The sequence below is a fragment of the Oncorhynchus tshawytscha genome, linkage group LG06 (genome assembly GCF_018296145.1).
Source record: "Oncorhynchus tshawytscha isolate Ot180627B linkage group LG06, Otsh_v2.0, whole genome shotgun sequence".
Lineage (NCBI taxonomy): Eukaryota > Metazoa > Chordata > Actinopteri > Salmoniformes > Salmonidae > Oncorhynchus > Oncorhynchus tshawytscha.
In genome coordinates this window covers 27,640,684-27,658,976 of record NC_056434.1, presented here as the reverse complement: position 1 = coordinate 27,658,976, position 18,293 = coordinate 27,640,684, and the positions used below count along the sequence as shown (strand labels likewise).

At 44.6% G+C, this 18,293-nt stretch overlaps 2 protein-coding genes across 9 annotated transcripts in view; both read left to right on the top strand.

Annotated features, from left to right (window-relative positions):
- ripor1 (RHO family interacting cell polarization regulator 1) overlaps window positions 1-9,049 on the top strand; it is a 115,159-nt gene extending 106,110 nt beyond the window's left edge. For all 5 annotated transcript variants that reach the window (XM_042323137.1, XM_042323136.1, XM_042323135.1 and 2 more), the window contains 8 exons: window positions 330-513; window positions 788-923; window positions 1,105-1,266; window positions 1,596-1,754; window positions 2,101-2,297; window positions 2,447-2,530; window positions 2,659-2,749; window positions 7,592-9,049. In XM_042323137.1, the coding sequence (XP_042179071.1) occupies window positions 330-513; window positions 788-923; window positions 1,105-1,266; window positions 1,596-1,754; window positions 2,101-2,297; window positions 2,447-2,530; window positions 2,659-2,749; window positions 7,592-7,692 (1,114 nt within the window). In that variant the 3' untranslated portion in view covers window positions 7,693-9,049. The remainder of the gene's footprint in view (window positions 1-329; window positions 514-787; window positions 924-1,104; window positions 1,267-1,595; window positions 1,755-2,100; window positions 2,298-2,446; window positions 2,531-2,658; window positions 2,750-7,591) is intronic.
- Window positions 9,050-9,435: 386 nt separating this feature from the next.
- On the top strand, window positions 9,436-16,601 carry ctcf (CCCTC-binding factor (zinc finger protein)). Of its 4 annotated transcripts, none has more exons than XM_042323139.1 (12): window positions 9,436-9,613; window positions 10,938-11,028; window positions 11,270-11,773; window positions 11,923-12,277; window positions 12,393-12,563; window positions 12,652-12,906; window positions 13,004-13,153; window positions 13,315-13,475; window positions 13,742-13,924; window positions 14,034-14,172; window positions 14,322-14,564; window positions 14,662-16,601. In XM_042323139.1, the coding sequence occupies exons 2-12, from the start codon at window positions 11,005-11,007 to the stop codon at window positions 14,883-14,885; spliced, it is 2,409 nt and encodes an 802-aa protein (XP_042179073.1). In that variant the 5' UTR covers window positions 9,436-9,613; window positions 10,938-11,004; the 3' UTR covers window positions 14,886-16,601. The 4 variants fall into 4 exon arrangements, with proteins under 4 accessions (XP_042179073.1, XP_024279267.1, XP_024279268.1 ...); XM_024423499.2 differs by having other exon boundaries at window positions 9,437-9,613; window positions 14,665-16,601; XM_024423498.2 differs by lacking the exon at window positions 9,436-9,613 and adding an exon at window positions 9,654-10,029.
- The last annotated feature ends 1,692 nt before the right edge of the window (window positions 16,602-18,293 follow it).

The window sequence follows — 18,293 nt, the reverse complement described above, 5'->3', positions numbered from 1 at the left end:
TTCACAGTCAGTTTTAAAGATGAGAAGTTTTGCTGGTGGAGGAGCTAGTTGGATTTCTGTGTGGTTACTTACTACCATCTAGTGGTGGAACACACATTTAAATATGCTGGATGTTAGTAAGGATAAGAAAAGTTCATTGGTATTCTGAATGATAATGCCCTCATCTGGTCTAAAGGTGGCATGATATGTAGAGCCATGGCTCTACAGGGTACCACTCTAGGGTAACAACTTGCACTGACTTGCCTAGTTAAATAAAGTTTTTTTTAAAGTACAAATAAACAACATTCCTGATGTGCTCATACCTGGGCTCCTGTGTGATTGTTGTTTAGTGAGCACCACAGCGCCCCCGGCAGGCCACCAGAGGAGAGTGCAGGGGAGGATGAGTGCTGTGAGGAGAGATGCTGTGAGGAGAGATGCTGGGAGTCCCACTCCTCTGGACCTGTGAGCACAGGCTGCCAGGCTCTAGACCATACACTACTGGTCCATCTGAAAAACTGCAGTGCACAACTTCTGGTGAGGAACATGACATACTCATATGAGTAACAAATCACCCCATGGTCCCCTTATGTATGAGACTAAACCAAATGAGTTTAAGAATTCAAATCTCAAACATAAGTTCTACTTGGATCTTGCGTTTGTGTTGCGCTGTCAACATGATTGATAAGCAGAGCAACAGCTCCCAGTTGTAATGTAATAAAACAATTTCAAATTGACATATGTGGTCTTAACAAATGTCCTGATTTTGGCTATGTGGAACCTATGACTCCTAATGGCTGATGCTGTGCAGAGGCTGGGGACCTTTGGGCCTCTGCGCTGTGGGGAGATGTATGCTCTGGACCGCCTGCTCAGGGAGGCCCGCGTCCTCGAGCTCATCAGACGTGTTGCCAAGGAGACCCCTGGAGGAGCCACTCAGCCAGATGAGGGTGAGTTCATTATTGCTGTAAGGAGGACAATAAAACAGCATATTAGCTTAGTCACTGACAGAGCTAAGGCAATAATGACAAAGGTTAACTACTGTAATTGTAAATGATTCAATTACTACCATCTCTAACTTGTTTTCTTTTCCGTCTGCCTGTCTTCTACTGCCTCTCTGTCCTGGAGTAGTGGTTCCCCAGTTAGAACAGTGCCAAGGGGCAACATTGCTATGGCAGCAGTGTACGGATGATGGCAGTGTGTACAGCACCTCCACAGACGCTTTCCTCACAACTCTGGCCGCTGCTTACACCAACAGACTGCCCGAGAGAGGAGTTAGCCTGGCAGACACAGGTGTGATAAGGTTGTTGTGTCTCTGTGTGTGTCTATCATGCATTATATGATTTATAATATGATCCTTTGTAGCTCAGTTGGTAGAGCATGGCGCTTGTAATGCCAGGGTAGTGGGTTCGATTCCCGGGCCCACCAAACATAAAATGTATGTAAGTCACTTTGAATAAAAGTGTCTGCTAAATGGCATATATAATATTTAAACATAGTGATACATGGTCTAAAACACTCTCCCTAAGGAGTTTGGATCAGCAATGCTCCTGGCTTTGGTTCCAGTGGCCTGTGATGTGCCATCTTGTCACGTCTGACCCATCTCTCTGTGCTGTATCTAGTGTTCTTGCGTCTGGTGGAGAGAATTCTGGAGAGGAGGCTGCCCAAGCGTGGGGGCGTGGTGGCCAGAGACATGCTGACCCTCTTCCAGTTCTGGAGCTACCTAGAGGCCGAGGGAGTGAGCGATTTGGACACGCACATCATTGAACTAGCGGAGGAGGGTTAGTGTCTGGGAGATTGACTATTGCGTGGAGTTAGTTTGAATGAATAAGTTATGAACAGACGGCCACTTGGCTCTATGCTCAGTCATGATGAATGTGGTTACAGACGGCCACTTGGCTCTATGCTCAGACATGATGAATGTGTGAATGAACATGATTTAAAAGGCTGATTGCTCTCGTTGTTGTTTCACCACACTCATTATAACATACTCATCTCATTCTATTCTCTTCTTTCTATCGCAATTCCATCCTTCCTCATTCACTCTCTTTTTTACTACCTTCTTCCTTCCACAACACACTGTCTACCCTTTTTCTTCTCCCCCCTCCATCTCCACCCATCCCCCAGTGTGGCTGGTTCAGAGCCTGCAGTCAGGGGACCAGGAGGTACTGGTGAAGGCCCTGAAGAGGCCTCCAGAGAGCAGCCTGAAGAGGGAGGGCCTGCATGCTGTCAGCCTGCTGCTCAGGGACCCGCGGGGGAAGGTGTCTGCCTCTGCCAGCTCCCTGCTCCGGAGCCTCGCGGACCAGCCACGCCATCGAGAGAGGGTGAGACCGAGATGCATTCATTCAGGCCCTACTCACTGTAGCACTTTTAAAATGCACTTCTTAAAAAGTGTTATCTTGTTGCTAGGATCACCAGTGTGGATTAATGTTTGTTTGGGTAAGTTATAGTGTACTTTGGTATTTTACCCCAGGCCCTAGTGAGCTGTCTGGAGCTTCTGGAGAATGAGAGTGTGGAGACGCGAGTGTGTGGCTGTAAAGCACTTGCATGTCTGAAGGTCAGTCTCACCACTTATTAGTCACATCTCTTCAACAATCTCTATGCTCCATCTGTTTTTTTTTACCTCTACCTACCCTAGTGTCTGGATTCAGACTGTTGAGTCCACTCTGTTTTTATGTTCTGCAGGCCAAAGAGAGCATCGACCAGCTGGTCTATCTCTGTCGATCAGACAAGGAGGATGTGAGGGATGCTGCCAAACAAGCGCTGCTGGTGCTTGGTGAGTAGAAAGATAATAGCTGATAATAGCTCCTTTTGATAAGGGAGATCTTCCAGTTGAAGTCAGAAGTTTACATACACTTAGGTTGGAGTCATTAAAACTTGTTTTTCAACCACTCCACAAATTTCTTGCTAACAAACTATAGTTTTGGCAAGTCGGTTAGGACATCTACTTTGTGCATGACACAAGTCATTTTTCCAACAATTGTTTACAGACAGATTATTTCACTTATAATTCACTGTATCACAATACCAGTGAGTCAGAAGTTTACATACACTAAGTTGACTGTGCCTTTGAACAGCTTGGAAAATTCCCCAAAATTATGTCATGTCTTTAGAAGCTTCTGATAGGCTAATTGACATTTCTTGAGTCAATTGGAGGTGTATCTGTGGATGTACTTCAAGGCCTACATTCAAACTCAGTGCCGCTTTGCTTGATATCATGAGAAAATCAAAAGAAATCAACCAAGACCTCAGGGGAAAAAAATGTAGACCTCCACAAGTCTGGTTCATCCTTGGGAGCAATTTCCAAATGCCTGATGGTACCACGTTCATCTGAACAAACAATAGTACGCAAGTATAAACACCATGGGACCACGCAGCCATCATACCGCTCAGGAAGGAGAAGCATTCTGTCTCCTAGAGATGAACGTACTTTGGTGCAAAAGTGCAAGTCAATCCCAGAACAACAGTAAAGGACCTTGTGAAGATGCTGGAGGAAACAGGTACAAAGTATCTACATTGACAGTAAAACAAATCCTATATCGACATAACCTGAAAGGCAGCTCAGCAAGGAAGAAGCCACTGCTCCAAAACTGCCATTAAAAAAGCCAGACTACGGTTTGCACATGGGGACAAAGTTTGTACCTTTTGGAGAAATGTCCTCTGGTCTGATGAAACAAAAATAGAACTGTTTGGCCATAATGACCATTGTTATGTTTGACCTCAATCATATAGAAAAGATGTGGGCAGAACTGAAAAAGCTTGTGCGAGCAAGGAGGCCTACAAACCTGACTCAATTACACCAGCTCTGTCAGGAGGAAAGGGCAAAAAATCACCAAACTTATTGTGGGAAGCTTGTGGAAGGCTACCTGAAACGTTTGACCCAAGTTAAACAATTTAAAGGCAATGCTACCAAATACTAAGTGAGTGTATATAACCTTCTGACCCACTGGGAATGTGATGAAGTAAATAAAGCTGAAATAAATCATTCTCTCTACTATTATTCTGACATTATTAAAATAAAGTGGTGATCCTAACTGAGCTAAGGAATTTTTACTCTGATTAAATGTCAGGAATGGTGAAAAACTGAGTTTTTAAATGTATTTGGCTAAGGTGTATGTAAACTTCCGACTTCAACTGTGTATGTACTGTGCCTTCGGGAAAGCATTCAGACCCCCTTGACTTTTTCCACATTTTGTTACATTACAGCCTTTTTTTTTTAAATTCCCCTCATCAATCTATATACACAATACACTTTTTCAAATAAAGTAAAAAACTCAAATCACATTTTACATAAGTATTCAGACCCTTTAGTCAGTACTATGTTGAAGCACCTTTGGTAGCGATTACAGCCTTGGGTCTTCTTGGGTATGACGCTACATGCTTTGCACGCCTATATTTGGGTAATTTCTCCCATTCTCTTCTGAAGATCCTTTCAAGTGCTCAGGTTGGATGGGGAGTGTTGCTGCACAGCTATTTTCAGGTCTCTCCAGAGTTTTTCGATCGGGTTCAAGTCCGGTCTCTGGCTGGGCCACTGAAGGACATTCAGAGACTTGTCCCAAAGCCACTCTTGCATTGTCTTGGTTGTGTGTTTAAGGCCGTTGTTCTGTTGGAAAGTGAACCTTTGCTCCAGTCTGAGGTCCTGAGCGCTCTGGAGCAGGTTTTTATCATATCTTTCCCTCGATCCTGACTAGTCTCCCAATCCCTGCCACTGAAAAACATCCCCACAGCATGATGCTGCCATCGTCATGCCTCACCGTAGGGATGGTGCCAGGTTTCCTCTAGACGTGACACTTGGCATTCAGGCCAAAGAGTTCAATCTTGGTTTCATCAGACCAGAGTCACCCTTTAGTCCTTTAGGTGCGTTTTGGCAAACTCCAAGCAGGCTGTCGTGTGCCTTTTTACTGAGGAGTGACTTCTGTCTGGCCACTCTATCATAAAGGCTTGATTGGTGGAGTGCTGCAGAAATGATTGTCCTTCTGGAAGGTTCTCACATCTCTACACAGGAACTCTGGAGCTCTGTCAGAGTGACCATTGGGTTCTTGGTCACCTCCCTGACCAAGGCCCTAATCCCCCGATTGCTCAGTTTGGCCGTGCGGCCAGCTCTAGGATGAGTCTTGGTGGTTCTAAAGTTCTTAAATTTAAGAATGATGGAGGCCACTGTGTTTTTGGGGACCTTCAATGCTGCAGACATTTTTTGGTTCCCTTCACCAGATCTGTGCCTCGACACAATCCAGTTTCGGAGCTCCACGGACAATTCCTTCGACCTCATGGCTTGGTTTTTGCTCTGACATGCACTGTCAACAGGTGTGTGCCTTTCCAAATCATGTCCAATCAATTGAATTTACCACAGGTGGACTCCAAGTTGTAGAAACATCTCAAGGATGATCAATGGAAACAGGACGTACCTGAGCTCAATTTCGAATTTCTCATAGCAAAGGGTCTGAATACTTATGTAAATAAGGTATTTCTGTTTTTTATTTGTAGTAAATTTGCAAAAATGTCTAAACCTGTTATTGCTTTGTCGTTATGCAGTATTGTGTTTAGATTGATGAATAAGGTTGTAACGTAACAAAATGTGGTAAAAGTCGAGGGGTCTGAATGCTTTCCGAATGCACTGTATGTATGTATGTATGTATGTATGTATGTATGTATGTATGTATGTATGTATGTATGTATGTATGTATGTATGTATGTATGTATGTATGTATGTATGTATGTATGTATGTATGTATGTATGTATGTATGTATGTATGTATGTATGTATGTATGTATGTATGTATGTATACTATATATACAAAAGTATTTTGTTTTTACCTTTATTTAACTAGGCAAGTCAGTTAAGAACAAACAGGATGCCACCTTCCCAAGTCATTTCGTCAAATTTCTGCCCAGCTAAAGCTGCTCCGGTCAATTGTTAGTGCTGTTATTGTGAAGTGGAAATGTTTAGGAGCAACAACGGCTCAGCTGCGAAGTGGTAGGACACACAAACTCACAGAATGGGATTACTGAGTGCTGAAGTGCATAGCTCATACAAATCGTCTTTCCTCGGTTGCAATACTCACTACAGAGTTCTAAACTGTCTCTAGAAGCAATGTCAGCCCAAGAACTGTTCGTCGGGAGCTTTATGATATGGATTTTGATGGACTAGCAGCCGCACGCAAGCCTAAAATCACCATGTGCAATGCCAAGCATCTGCTGGGGTGGTGTAATGCTCGCTGCCATTGGACTCTGGAGCAGTGGAAACGCATTCCAGAGTGATGAATCACGCTTCACCATCTGGCAGTCTGACGAACAAATCTGGGTTTGGCAGATGCCAGGAGAACACTTCCTGCCCTAATGACAACTGTAAAGTTTGGTGGAGGAGGAATAATGGTCTGGGGGTGTTTTTTATGGTTCGGGCTAGGCCCCTTAGTTCCAGTGACGGAAAATCTTAACGCTACAGCATGCAATGACTTTCTAGACGATTCTGTGCTTCCAACTTTGTAGCAACAGTTTAGGGAAGGACCTTTCCTATTTCAGCATGACAATGCCCCTGTACACAAAGTGAACTGACTGGCCTGCACAGAGCGCTGACCTCAACCCCATTTAACACCTTTGGGATGAATTGGAACGCAGACTGCGAGCCAGGCCTAATCTCCCAACATCATTGCCCGACCTCACTCATGCTCTTGTGTCTGAATGGAAGCAAGTTCCTGCAGCAATGTTCCAACATCTAGTTGAAAGCCTTCCCAGAACTGTGGAGCCTGTTATAGCAACAAAGGTGGGACCAACTCCATATTAATGCCCATGATTTTGGAACGAGATGTTCGACGAGCAGGTGTCCACGTGTGTTTATTTATTTAATTGATTTATTATTTTTTACCCCTTTTTCTCCCCAATTTCATGGTATCCAATTGGTAGTTAGTCTTGTCTCATCGCTGCAACTCCCGTACAGACTCGGGATCGGCAAAGGATGAGAGCCGTGCGTCCTCCGAAACACTACCCAACCAAGCCGCACTGCTCCTTGCCAAAATGCCCACTTAACCTAGAAGCCAGCCGCACCAATGTGTCAGAGGAAACACCGTACACTTGGCGACCATGTCAGCGTGCACTGCGCCCGGCCCGCCACAGGAATCCCTAGAGCGCAATGGGACAAGGACATCCCTGCCAGCCTAACCCGGATGACGCTGGGTCAATCGTGCGCCGCTCCATGGTTCTCTGGGTCGCTGCTGGTTGCGACAGCACCTGGTCTCAAACCCAGAATCTCTAGTGGCACAGCTATTATATATTTATACACACACACACAGTATATTCCGGTCTCTGACATTACTCATACTTTACGGATTATGTATGTATTGTTTTAAAATGTTTTATTGCTTGGTATTGCTGCACTGTTGGAGCGAGAAACACCAGCATTTCACTGCACCTGCAAATCTGTGTATGCAACCAATAAACTTTGATTTGATCAAGGGGTACAAGGGCACAGAGGGTGGGTTTTCTGTGGGAGGGATCTAGTGAATGAGGGAATAATGGGATAAGATGTTTGCGGGAAAAGAGAGGTGTGTGTGTGTGTGTGTGTGTGTGTGTGTGTGTGTGTGAGAGAGAGGGAGAGATTGACTTTCTCTGTGTTCCCATCCAGGTGAGGAGGGGAAGTTGGCCCACAGACACGTTGAGATATCACTGCAGGAGGGAGTGCCACGCCTCTTCTCCCCTGGCAGCATGGCCAGCACCGCCTTCTAATGCCACTAGAACGGAATACTGATACCGTCATGCCCATGTCAACACACTGTTACAGCCATTATGCCATACACACATTAAAATATACACTGTCAAACAGGGTGCAATATACCCAGATGCAAAGAGGATGCTGACTTTTGCACATGCACTCACTAACACTGGGATGACATCTACAGCTTGACGTGAAGTCAGTGAACTAAACTTGCATATTACCAACCTGTGTGTAAATAAGTGATAACTACTCATGAAAACTGTGGAATTGTAGAAGCGATGAAGAGTGGTAGAAGTATTTTACTGCCTTACAGTATGTGTTGGTCTGGTGGTGTTGCCTTCTGAGTCATGTAATTATAGCTGGGATGATGAATGGATGGAAGGACACTGCAATCATTGTGTCAGATCATGACATGGATAGAACAAAGTGGAAAAGTGACATGATTACTTTTCTGGGGAAATGTACTTATTTGCTTAATTTGTGATGAAGCAGGTTGGCGTTGGTCTGTGTGGAGAATGACTGAGTGTTTGGTAGGAGTACTGAAGTAAGTCATGGGGATGGAAGGGATTGGGTTGTTCCTCAGGAAACAGTCTGACCGAGTTCCAAATTCTAGGACCACAGTCTGATGAGGAGCTTGTTGCCATGCCAGTCGGGAAAGGATGCTTGAAGAAATTTATTACAGTGCCATTATTCCATACTATCATTATATGCTTTGTGGAACTATATATTCCCACTGGAAGTGTATATGTTATATAATTGTAGTGTAATTTGGTTGGCATTGTTGAGACAATTGGAGTAAATTCATATTTGGTTTGAGTGCTGATGCCTCAAGTCACCATGCACTTCCTGAGACTCACGCCACTGGTGATATAACTGAAGATTATTTCTGCTGTATTGGTAGTGGAGTTATTTTTTATTATTGAAAACTTAAAACTGTGCTGGACTGGACTTTGCCTTTTTGGAGCAGACAACTTCTCACTTAAACAGACAACCACACTGCTAGGACTGGCCACCTGCTGGCCATTATAGTGTGGAATCAGGGTGTGATGAGAACCTGCATTCACTGTATATTATTTACTTAGCAGATTCATCAGTTTTTTTATATAGGACTTCAAAATAACAATATACACTGAAGGAGCTTTTTAAGTTGTCTAAGTGCCTCAAGTTAGTGGTGAGATGAGACTACGAATGAAGAGATCCAGTGCTAATAGAAACACTGCAGCAAAGTATATTTTCCATATGACTCAAATTGTGCAGCATTAAAATAAATGATTTTCTTTAGATTTTCTTTCTATTAAAGTATAGTCTGACATATCTTGCCTGACAATAAATGTACATTAATTATTAATAAAAATGTGTTTGAGAATGTATAATTTCCCTATGTTAATTACGTTTGGCCATTGTAAAATAAACAGACCCATAGCTAATGATACTGTAGCCATGGCCTTTGGCACAGCAATGAGGGGCAGACACAAATTGTTCAAACTGATTACAGGTTTTCATTTTGGTACAACTACACTAGAGGCAGACACATTCAGATTGGGTTTATTATAGGCCTGTTAAAATCTGTTGTACTCTATATTTATTTAACTTGACATTCATATGAAATACGATTAGATTTATGATAAATAACCTTAAATTATCTATTCATGGTGTACGGTATTTCAAAAGTAGCGCCCCACATGGCCAATCCCCATAATTCAATGTCTACACTGGTGTACACCCACCCTTTCGCCACCGCCCCCCTTCACTCTGCACAGGCGCACAAACTTCACAAGGCCGCCATTTTGTGCGGAGCCTTTTCTGAAAAAGCGGGAGAGGATTAAAACCCCCGGAGTAGAAGGGCGTAATTCTCAGCCATCTCGGTCAGATTGAAGAACATACTCTGGGCTTTCTGTCAAATTCAGCGAGGAAATAAAAGACGAAGAGCAGGTAAAGTAAGAGTACTTTCCAGAAAAGGGGGGAGCTTTGCAGGAGCTTTAATCGGCCTCTAGGTGTCACGATGGGGCTCCCGGTCCAGGCGGCATACGGGGGGTGTTTGTCTCCCTCTATCGTTATTGAAAATTTAGCAAAAAACATTTATAACCCAGAAGTTCAACACAATTTTGCAATAACGACTCTTTTTGGAGCTATATTAGTTTGCATTTCGGCAAGGATCGATCATTAAAGACTTCAACGTGTTGGTTTAGTTTTAAGGCCAGGCGTCCATTTTCTTTTTCTTCGTCTTTGTTTCCTGCCTTTTTACGGAGTCGAGATGGAAACTCGCGGCTGTGTATCAACTCAGCGCGCGCCAGATTGCAGCACAGAACAACGAATTTTCTAAATCGCACATGCATAATCTTGCTACAGTAACTATCATAGCTAGCTACATACAGTTCGCTAACTAGCCGTTCAACGCATAACTGGTTAGCTAGACCGCTAAGTTAGCTATGTAATGTCACTTTCCACGCCATTAACTAGTATTGTTAACGAACTATTAAAGCTATAAATTATCGAAACAACAGTAACAAAACTTAAGTGTTTTCGCCCACAATGGCCTTCGCAACAGCTAACGTTAGCAAACCCCTACCATTGACCTAGCTAACTTAGATAATTAGCTAAACGTTAGTTTGATCTGTTACGTTATAGTTTAGCGAACAAATTATCATATATTAAAAGCTGGAAATTAAAACAAGGTCTAAGTCACGATACAAAGACGATACCAAATTTTAGCAGGCGCCAGCATCTTACTAGCTAACGTTAGGTTACGTTACAGTAGCTAGCTAGCAACGTAAACGTTAGGTAGACAAATTGGCTTCTAGCGCATGCCGAATTCAAACAATTAAGATGCATAACCAGCAAATGACCACGATAGCCATTTTCACTAGCGTTTCCAGTAAAACGACGTCCCCCTTCGCCCTACATTTAATGAGCACGTAGTCTAGATTTTTAACGAAATGTCTTCTCCAAGCTTACTGCAGTTCATTTTCCACCCAGTGTCCGTTGTCTGTTTCAAAGCCTACCTTGAGCTACAACGACACTAGCTAGATAGAATTGATCAAAACAGGGTAGAGCTCCCTCTACAACCCAGCTGGTAGTGGTACATAAACATGACTAGCTGACGTTAGCTAGCTATATGACTTCATGTACACTATCAAAATTGCGGCCCGCAATTGCACCCTTTGCAGAATGGCCCAACTAGCTACGAATGTGTCTGTTCTTTCAATTCATGCAGTAGGTTTATGTAGAAATGTCAACTTGTTTGTCTTCCCCACAGGTTCAGTGTCAGGTAACAATCAGGGGAGTTGAGTCAGAAATTGAGGAAGCCAAGCAGGTCTAGAAAGATGAAGTATTCCTTTCTGGTGCAGGTAACAATTTAGGAAGCTGAGGAAGTTGCATCAACTTTGTCTGAGATCTTGAGTGAGCTGAACAGTATGCCATTTTCTGTCTGTTAAGCCTAGCTAAGTTGTTCATATGTCCAGGTACTGAAAAGGGATTTAAATTCCCTGCAAATTGAAAAAACAGTTTCAACATTTATGAATAAATGGTTATGAGTTCACATTACATTGCTAGATTGTGTGCTGATTGGTTTTGGGTTGGCTCTCTCAGGTATTACCGATGGACGGCGGACCAACCGATGTTGTGGTTGAGGCCAAGGACAGCATCACCTATGAGGGGGAGGAGGTGGTGGCAGACCTGCTCCAGCAAGCAGCAGAGGGGGTAATGGACCAGCAGCCTGTGGGAGAGGGGGGCCTGGATCCCCAGGAGCTGGTGGATGGAGTCAATGTGGAGATGATGGTAATGGATTCCCTGGACCCTGCCCTGCTGCAGATGAAGACTGAGGTGATGGACGCCCCTGTGATCACAGCCCACGAGGCCACGGTCACCACAGTGGATGAGACCCAGATCATCACTCTGCAGGTTGTCAATTTGGAGGAGCAGCAGCTTGGAGGCCTTGGGGAGCTACAGCTGGTCCAGGTGCCTGTCTCTGCTGTGCCTGTAACGCAGGCCACTGTAGAGGAGCTACAGGGCACCTTCGTGGACGCCACGGCCATGCCCAAAGATGGAAACCCTATGATCTGCCACACCCTGCCCCTGCCAGAGGGCTTCCAGGTAAGAACTGCACTTCAAGACTAGATATTACATCATTCAGAGCTAATGGAAGCATCTTTTCTCAGGGGTTTATATCAGCGGTTTGTGATACTGGTACATATCTAGATGTACTACTTCTAAAGAAACTTAAAACACTACTCCTTCTTCAGGTGGTGAAGGTGGGTGCGAATGGTGAGGTGGAGACGGTGGAGCAGGATGAGCTCCAGCACCAGGAGGAGCAGCAGGTCCAGCCTGAGGAGGAGGAGGAGGAGCTGCATTGCGAGACCCAGCCTGATGACCCACAGTGGACCACAGACCCAGACTACCAACCCCCGGCGAAGAAGACTGCCAAGAAAGCAAAGAAGAGCAAGCTGCGCTACAACACTGAGGGGGACAAAGACAACATGGATGTGTCTGTCTATGACTTTGAGGAGGAGCAGCAGGAGGGGATGCTCTCTGAGGTCAACGCAGAGAAGGTGGTGGGCAACATGAAGCCCCCCAAACCCACAAAGATCAAGAAGAAGGGTGAGATTACTAGCACCACTGTTGCTGTGTCCTTTGTTTATAGTGAATGTTGTAACTCAAGTTGTGGTGCTGTTTGCCTCTGCAAGTGCTGACTCTAGGCATTTGTATGCTCCAGGTGTGAAGAAAACATTCCAGTGTGAGCTGTGTAGCTACACCTGTCCCCGCCGCTCCAACCTGGACCGACACATGAAGAGCCACACGGACGAGAGACCACACAAGTGCCATCTGTGTGGAAGGGCCTTCAGGACTGTTACCCTGCTGAGGAACCACCTCAACACACACACAGGTATGGTGTCATCAGCCACATTAAAGGACAGTCCTATATTGTTAGTCCTGTCCATGTTGGATACCGTTTTATCGGTCTCTGTCTACAGGTACCAGACCACACAAGTGTCAAGATTGTGACATGGCCTTTGTGACCAGTGGAGAGCTGGTCCGACATCGTCGCTACAAGCACACTCATGAGAAACCCTTCAAGTGCTCCATGTGTGACTATGCCAGTGTAGAGGTGAGCAAGCTAAAGCGGCACATCCGTTCCCACACTGGGGAGCGTCCGTTCCAGTGCAGTCTGTGCAGCTACGCCAGCAGAGACACCTACAAGCTGAAGAGACACATGAGGACACACTCAGGTGAGGCACAGACACAAGGATACTGTGTAAACACAATTAGTGATTGACCTGATTGTTGTGAACTTGTCCACTCGTGTTTTCCTTTTTTGTTTTCCAGGAGAGAAGCCGTATGAATGCTACATCTGCCACGCCCGTTTCACCCAGAGTGGAACCATGAAGATGCACATCCTGCAGAAGCACACAGAGAACGTGGCCAAGTTCCACTGCCCCCACTGTGACACAGTCATCGCCCGCAAGAGTGACCTGGGTTAGATACCTAGACGTTGACTTGGCCTGATCATCCCAGTATGATGACAGCATGATTTGGACATCTCCACCGTAAACTTCATCGTGCTTGAACTTGCCTAATGTGTATACAGATGACATCTCTCTCAATAAGCTGGTTTTAACACCCCCTCTCTCCTCCAGGCGTCCATCTGCGTAAGCAGCATTCATTCATTGAGCAGGGACGGAAATGCCGTTACTGTGATGCTGTGTTCCACGAGCGCTATGCTCTCATCCAGCACCAGAAGTCCCACAAGAATGAGAAACGCTTCAAGTGTGACCAGTGTGACTACTGCTGCAGACAAGTAAGAGGGCCTGCTGTCTGTAACCTGTTGTCTCTAACCTTGGATGATTGATGGATCTAGATGGGAGTAAATGCATAGTGTGTGTGATGCTATGGTGATGGAGTTAGCTCCTTTTGTCAGTAAATATCCAATCAAGGCCAATGGCAGGAAGGCAAGAGTTTATGGAAACTGGTTCAATGCTGATTGTTTTGAGATGGAGCTGGTAAATTTTCCAGCAGTTTCTCTGTCCTTATGTGTGTGTTTCTTGCTGTCTTTACATTGACTAGGAGCGTCACATGCTGATGCACAGGCGCACGCACACAGGAGAGAAGCCGTACGCCTGTAGCCAGTGTGAGAAGACCTTCCGTCAGAAGCAGCTCCTGGACATGCACTTCCGGCGCTACCATGACCCCAACTTTGTGCCTACTGCCTTTGTGTGCACCAAGTGTGGCAAGACCTTCACCCGCAGGGTATGGACACTTACTCAAACACACATCAACTGAGTGGAAGAATACGGCCATGTTTTGGACATAGCCCTTCATTTAATTCGTTTAAATATTTTGTGTTCTTCTCCTTTAGAACACCATGGCCAGACATGCAGAGAACTGTAACGGGGATCCTACTGAAGGAGAGAACGGAACCCCACCCAAGAGAGGACGGGGTGGGAGGAAGAGGAAGATGCGCTCAAGGAAGGACGATGATGATGATGACGATAGTGGTGAGGCCTGTTTTACAGAAACTTATATCTATTTGTAGTGTCCTATTGACTTTGCTATAATAAGCTCTTTCAGTCCAAACCTCTACTTGCTATTTCTCGTTGAATGTAATGAGATCAGTGTTACTCTTTTTAACTGTTCCCTTCTCCAGAGGACAATGCTGATCCTGAGCTGGATGACATTGATGAAGAGGATGAGGATGCCGAAGAGGCACTGCTGGAGGAAGAGGAGGAAGAGGAGATGGAGTTGGAGCAGGCTCCACCCACCAAGCCTATCCCCGCCCCTGTGGAGCCTCCCGTCAAGAGGAAACGGGGTAGACCCCCCAAGAATGCGCCCAAACCTGCCTCACCTGCCAAAGCTAGCAAGGCTGCCCCTAAGGGCAAGGCTGCTGCAGGTGAGTTACACCTCACTGGTCCTATGTCATGGAATGTCTAAATAAATGCCCATTTAATGCTGCGTTATAATGCCTGGTGTTACCACTGTCTCCTCAGCAGCAGCCATCATCCAGGTGGAGGATGAGAATACAGGTGTCATAGAGAACATCATAGTGAAGAATGAGCCAGAGGCTGAGCAGGCTGCCATAGAGGTGGTGGTGGAGCAGTCTGAGGAGGCGGAGGCAGAGGCAGGGGTGGAGACAGTGGAGCTGCCTGTAGCAGAGGCTGCCCCCAATGGAGATCTCACCCCTGAGATGATCCTCAGCATGATGGACCGGTGATCTAGCCAGGACAGATCAAAGACGTCCCCTTGTCCACCCTCTTCATACAATCTGCCATATTACAAACCACTCCGCTTTACACTTTATTTTATCATTTGTTTTTAACATCTGTTTCTTTTCACTCAAACCCACATCCTTCCATGCATTCACTGTAACAGTTAAAGTTGCTTTGGTCTGTAGAAATGTAGATTTGGTGAAATAATGGCTCCATTCTCTACTGTAATCTATTGGTGCATGGAGGGGGGTGGTAGCTGAGGTTTGACACATGGTGGACATTGGGACTTAATGCAGTGGTCAGTTGCACCCCCCCAATCTAACAACTATTTTCGTAACCTGTTTGTGACCTTGACATGGCAACAGTGAGTGCCAAGTGAGCCTTGTAATCTAGAACCTTATATCTGCTGTAGACTAAAATTAACTTTAGCTCGGCATGTTTATAGGAATGGCTTTCTTTTAAAAAAACATTTTATTTACTGCATATTCCATATGACTTATTATTATACTTGTCACAGATTCTGAAGTTTGTAGAAGCTTCGATCAACATCAGGCCAGGGACAATGAGATCGTCCATCCACAAAGTTTAAGACTGCGGTTGATATGTTTGTACAAAAGGTAGTCTGGGCTCGTTTTGCTTGTAAATACTTTTTATTTTAGTTTTATTACCAGCATTTGAATCTTTTTCTAGTGATTTAAAGCCCTTTAATGCTGGAGGAAAGGAAGTCAACCGTAGCTGTTTGGAACACAGGCTGTATATGGCTTTCTTATCTCTAATGTGGGAGGCTTTGCCTACTTTAAGAATCATGTTGGCTATATGACCTTCCATGTTTTGAGCTTTTTAGCCTGAGTATTTGTAGCGCATTTATGGTAGGTACATTACTCACTCTTATCCCACTGTTCATCCCAGACCACAGTCACAAATGCTCTAGTTTTTGAAAGATGACCTTGTTTTTGCATTTCAAGATGAGGTAAAGAGATTAAGTGATGTAAAATGCATTCATATTCTTAAAAGCTTTAGTAAAGATCTGTGAAATTGTTGAGCAGGGGTATTCAATTCTTCCACTATGAGGTCCAGAGCCTGCTGGTTTTCTGTTGTACCTGATGATGAATTGCACCCACCTGGTGTCCCTGGTCTAAATCAGTCCCTGATTTAGAGTGGAACAACAAATCAGTGATACTTGTTCCGGGGTTCAGAGTTGAATTTGACGGCTGTAGAAGGTGTCCAATTGAACTAGCTTCAGGTCTTAGCTGTAAATTAAATATGATTATTGAGGCTTTTGTAATCTTGTGAAGCAGAATGTTTCTCCCAGTTCACTGTTAATTTCTCAGACCATTTTGTCATAACTGCATAGTTTTATTGTGGGATGTGTACAGGAGAGAGCCTTGAGAAATTCTGATAATGATGTTCAAAAAGGGGAGGAGGGAACTGAGGGAAGGATATTTTGTATAAAGTTTGTTACTTGTTTAAGATGACTATTTACTTTCTTTCACAGAACATTTTTAATGCTGATACAACCTGACTTTTCCTCCTATATGTAATTGCGTTTAAATTGCTTTTTGTCAAGCGCTTAAATTCTGGGTTGATCATTTTTGTACCTGCTGTACTGTGTGAATTTAGCAACGATCTGAAAACCAACATAAATACATGTATTATGGCTGGGTTGGGCTGAGAGGGCATGTATGAGGAATGTACAGCTAATAAAAAGATATTGGCCTACAGTGTTTTTGTTAAAATGTTTATCTTGACATTACTATATCTTGTCTCTGGGCTTGACGCTTGCTGCTGGTTCACTCGTGTGACTGACTGACAGGTTTGCAAACCCTGCTACATGGCATTGGCTGGGGCTTGTTTATCTTTGTGCATTTGTTTGTTGTTGACCACAGAGGCTACTATATGAGCTGTGTGCAGAAGAGCAGCAGCTGGTTATCTGGAACCTGGTGTGTTAGCCTATTTTATGGCTGGAACACAGTGCTTCAGAAGAGTGTCCAGGCAGAGGGTTGTTCACCTGTATTTAAGCAGGTTACTGTTTTCTGTCAAATCTTGTTCTGGGGCCCCTTGGGTGCGTGCTTAGTCCCCCTCGTACTCCCTGTTCAAACACGACTCCCAACACCATTACGTTTTCTGATGACAACAGTGTTAGGCCTGATCACCGACGATGATGAGACGGCAGCCTATAGGGAGACCTGTCAGTGTGGTACCATGACAACAACCTCTCAATGTGAGCAGGACAGGAGCTGATCGTGGACTACAGGAAAAGGTGGGCCGAACAGGCCCCCATTAACATTGACGGGCCTGTAGTAGATCGGGTCGAGGGTTTCCAGTTCCTTGGTGACCACATCACCAACGAACTATCATGGTCCAAACACACCAAGACAGTCTTGAAGAGGGCACGACAACACCTTTCGCCCTCAGGTGACAAAATATTTGGTCGGTTTCTCCAGATCCTCAAAAGTTCCACAACTGCACCATCGAGAGCATCCTGACAGGTTGCATCACCTGGTATGGCAACTGCTCGGCATCTGACCGTAAGGCGCTGCGGAGGGTAGTGCGTACGGCCCAGTACATCACTGGGGCCGAGCTTCCTACCATCCAGGACCTCTATACTAGGTGGTCAGAGGAAGGTCCAAAGAATTATAAAAGACTCCAGTCAATCAAGTCAGACTGTTCTCTGCTACCGCAGGGCAAGTGGTACTGGAGCGCCAAGTCTAGGACCAAAATGCTCCTTAACAGCGTCTACCCCCAAGCCTTAAGACTGCTGAACAATGAATCAAGTGGCCATCCAGACTATTTATATTGCCACGCCCCCCTCCCCTTTGTTTTTACACTGCTGCTACTCGCTGTTTATCTATGCATAGTCACTTTACCCCTACCTACATGTACAAAATAACTTAACTAACCTGTACCCCCCGCACATAGCCTCGTTATTGTTTATTTTGTGTTACTTTTTAGTTGACTATTTTTACTCAAGTAAATGTTTTCTTAACTCTTTCTTGAACTGCATTGTTGGTTAAGAGTTTCTATGTAAGCATTTCACGGTAAGACATCTGTTGTATACGGAGCATCAAATTTGTTTTGATTTTCAGAGTGGTCACTAGCTGGCACAGCCAAAAAGTCATACAATCTGATTTTAAACCTAACCATAACCACACTCTTAACGTTAAATTAAGACCAAAAAGCAACAACAAAATCCATTAATTTGTACATTATAGCCCATTTTGACTTTGCAGCTGGCCTATCTAAGCGGGAAATCGCTCAGTTCTCCCTCCAGGACAAGACTCATGACAAATGTCAACCTGCCGAAATGTACAGTGACTTAAAGTATTCAAGCCCCTTTACTTTTTCCACATTTTGTTATTACAAAGTAGGATAAAAATGGATTGAATTATTTTTTCAGCAATCTACACAAAATA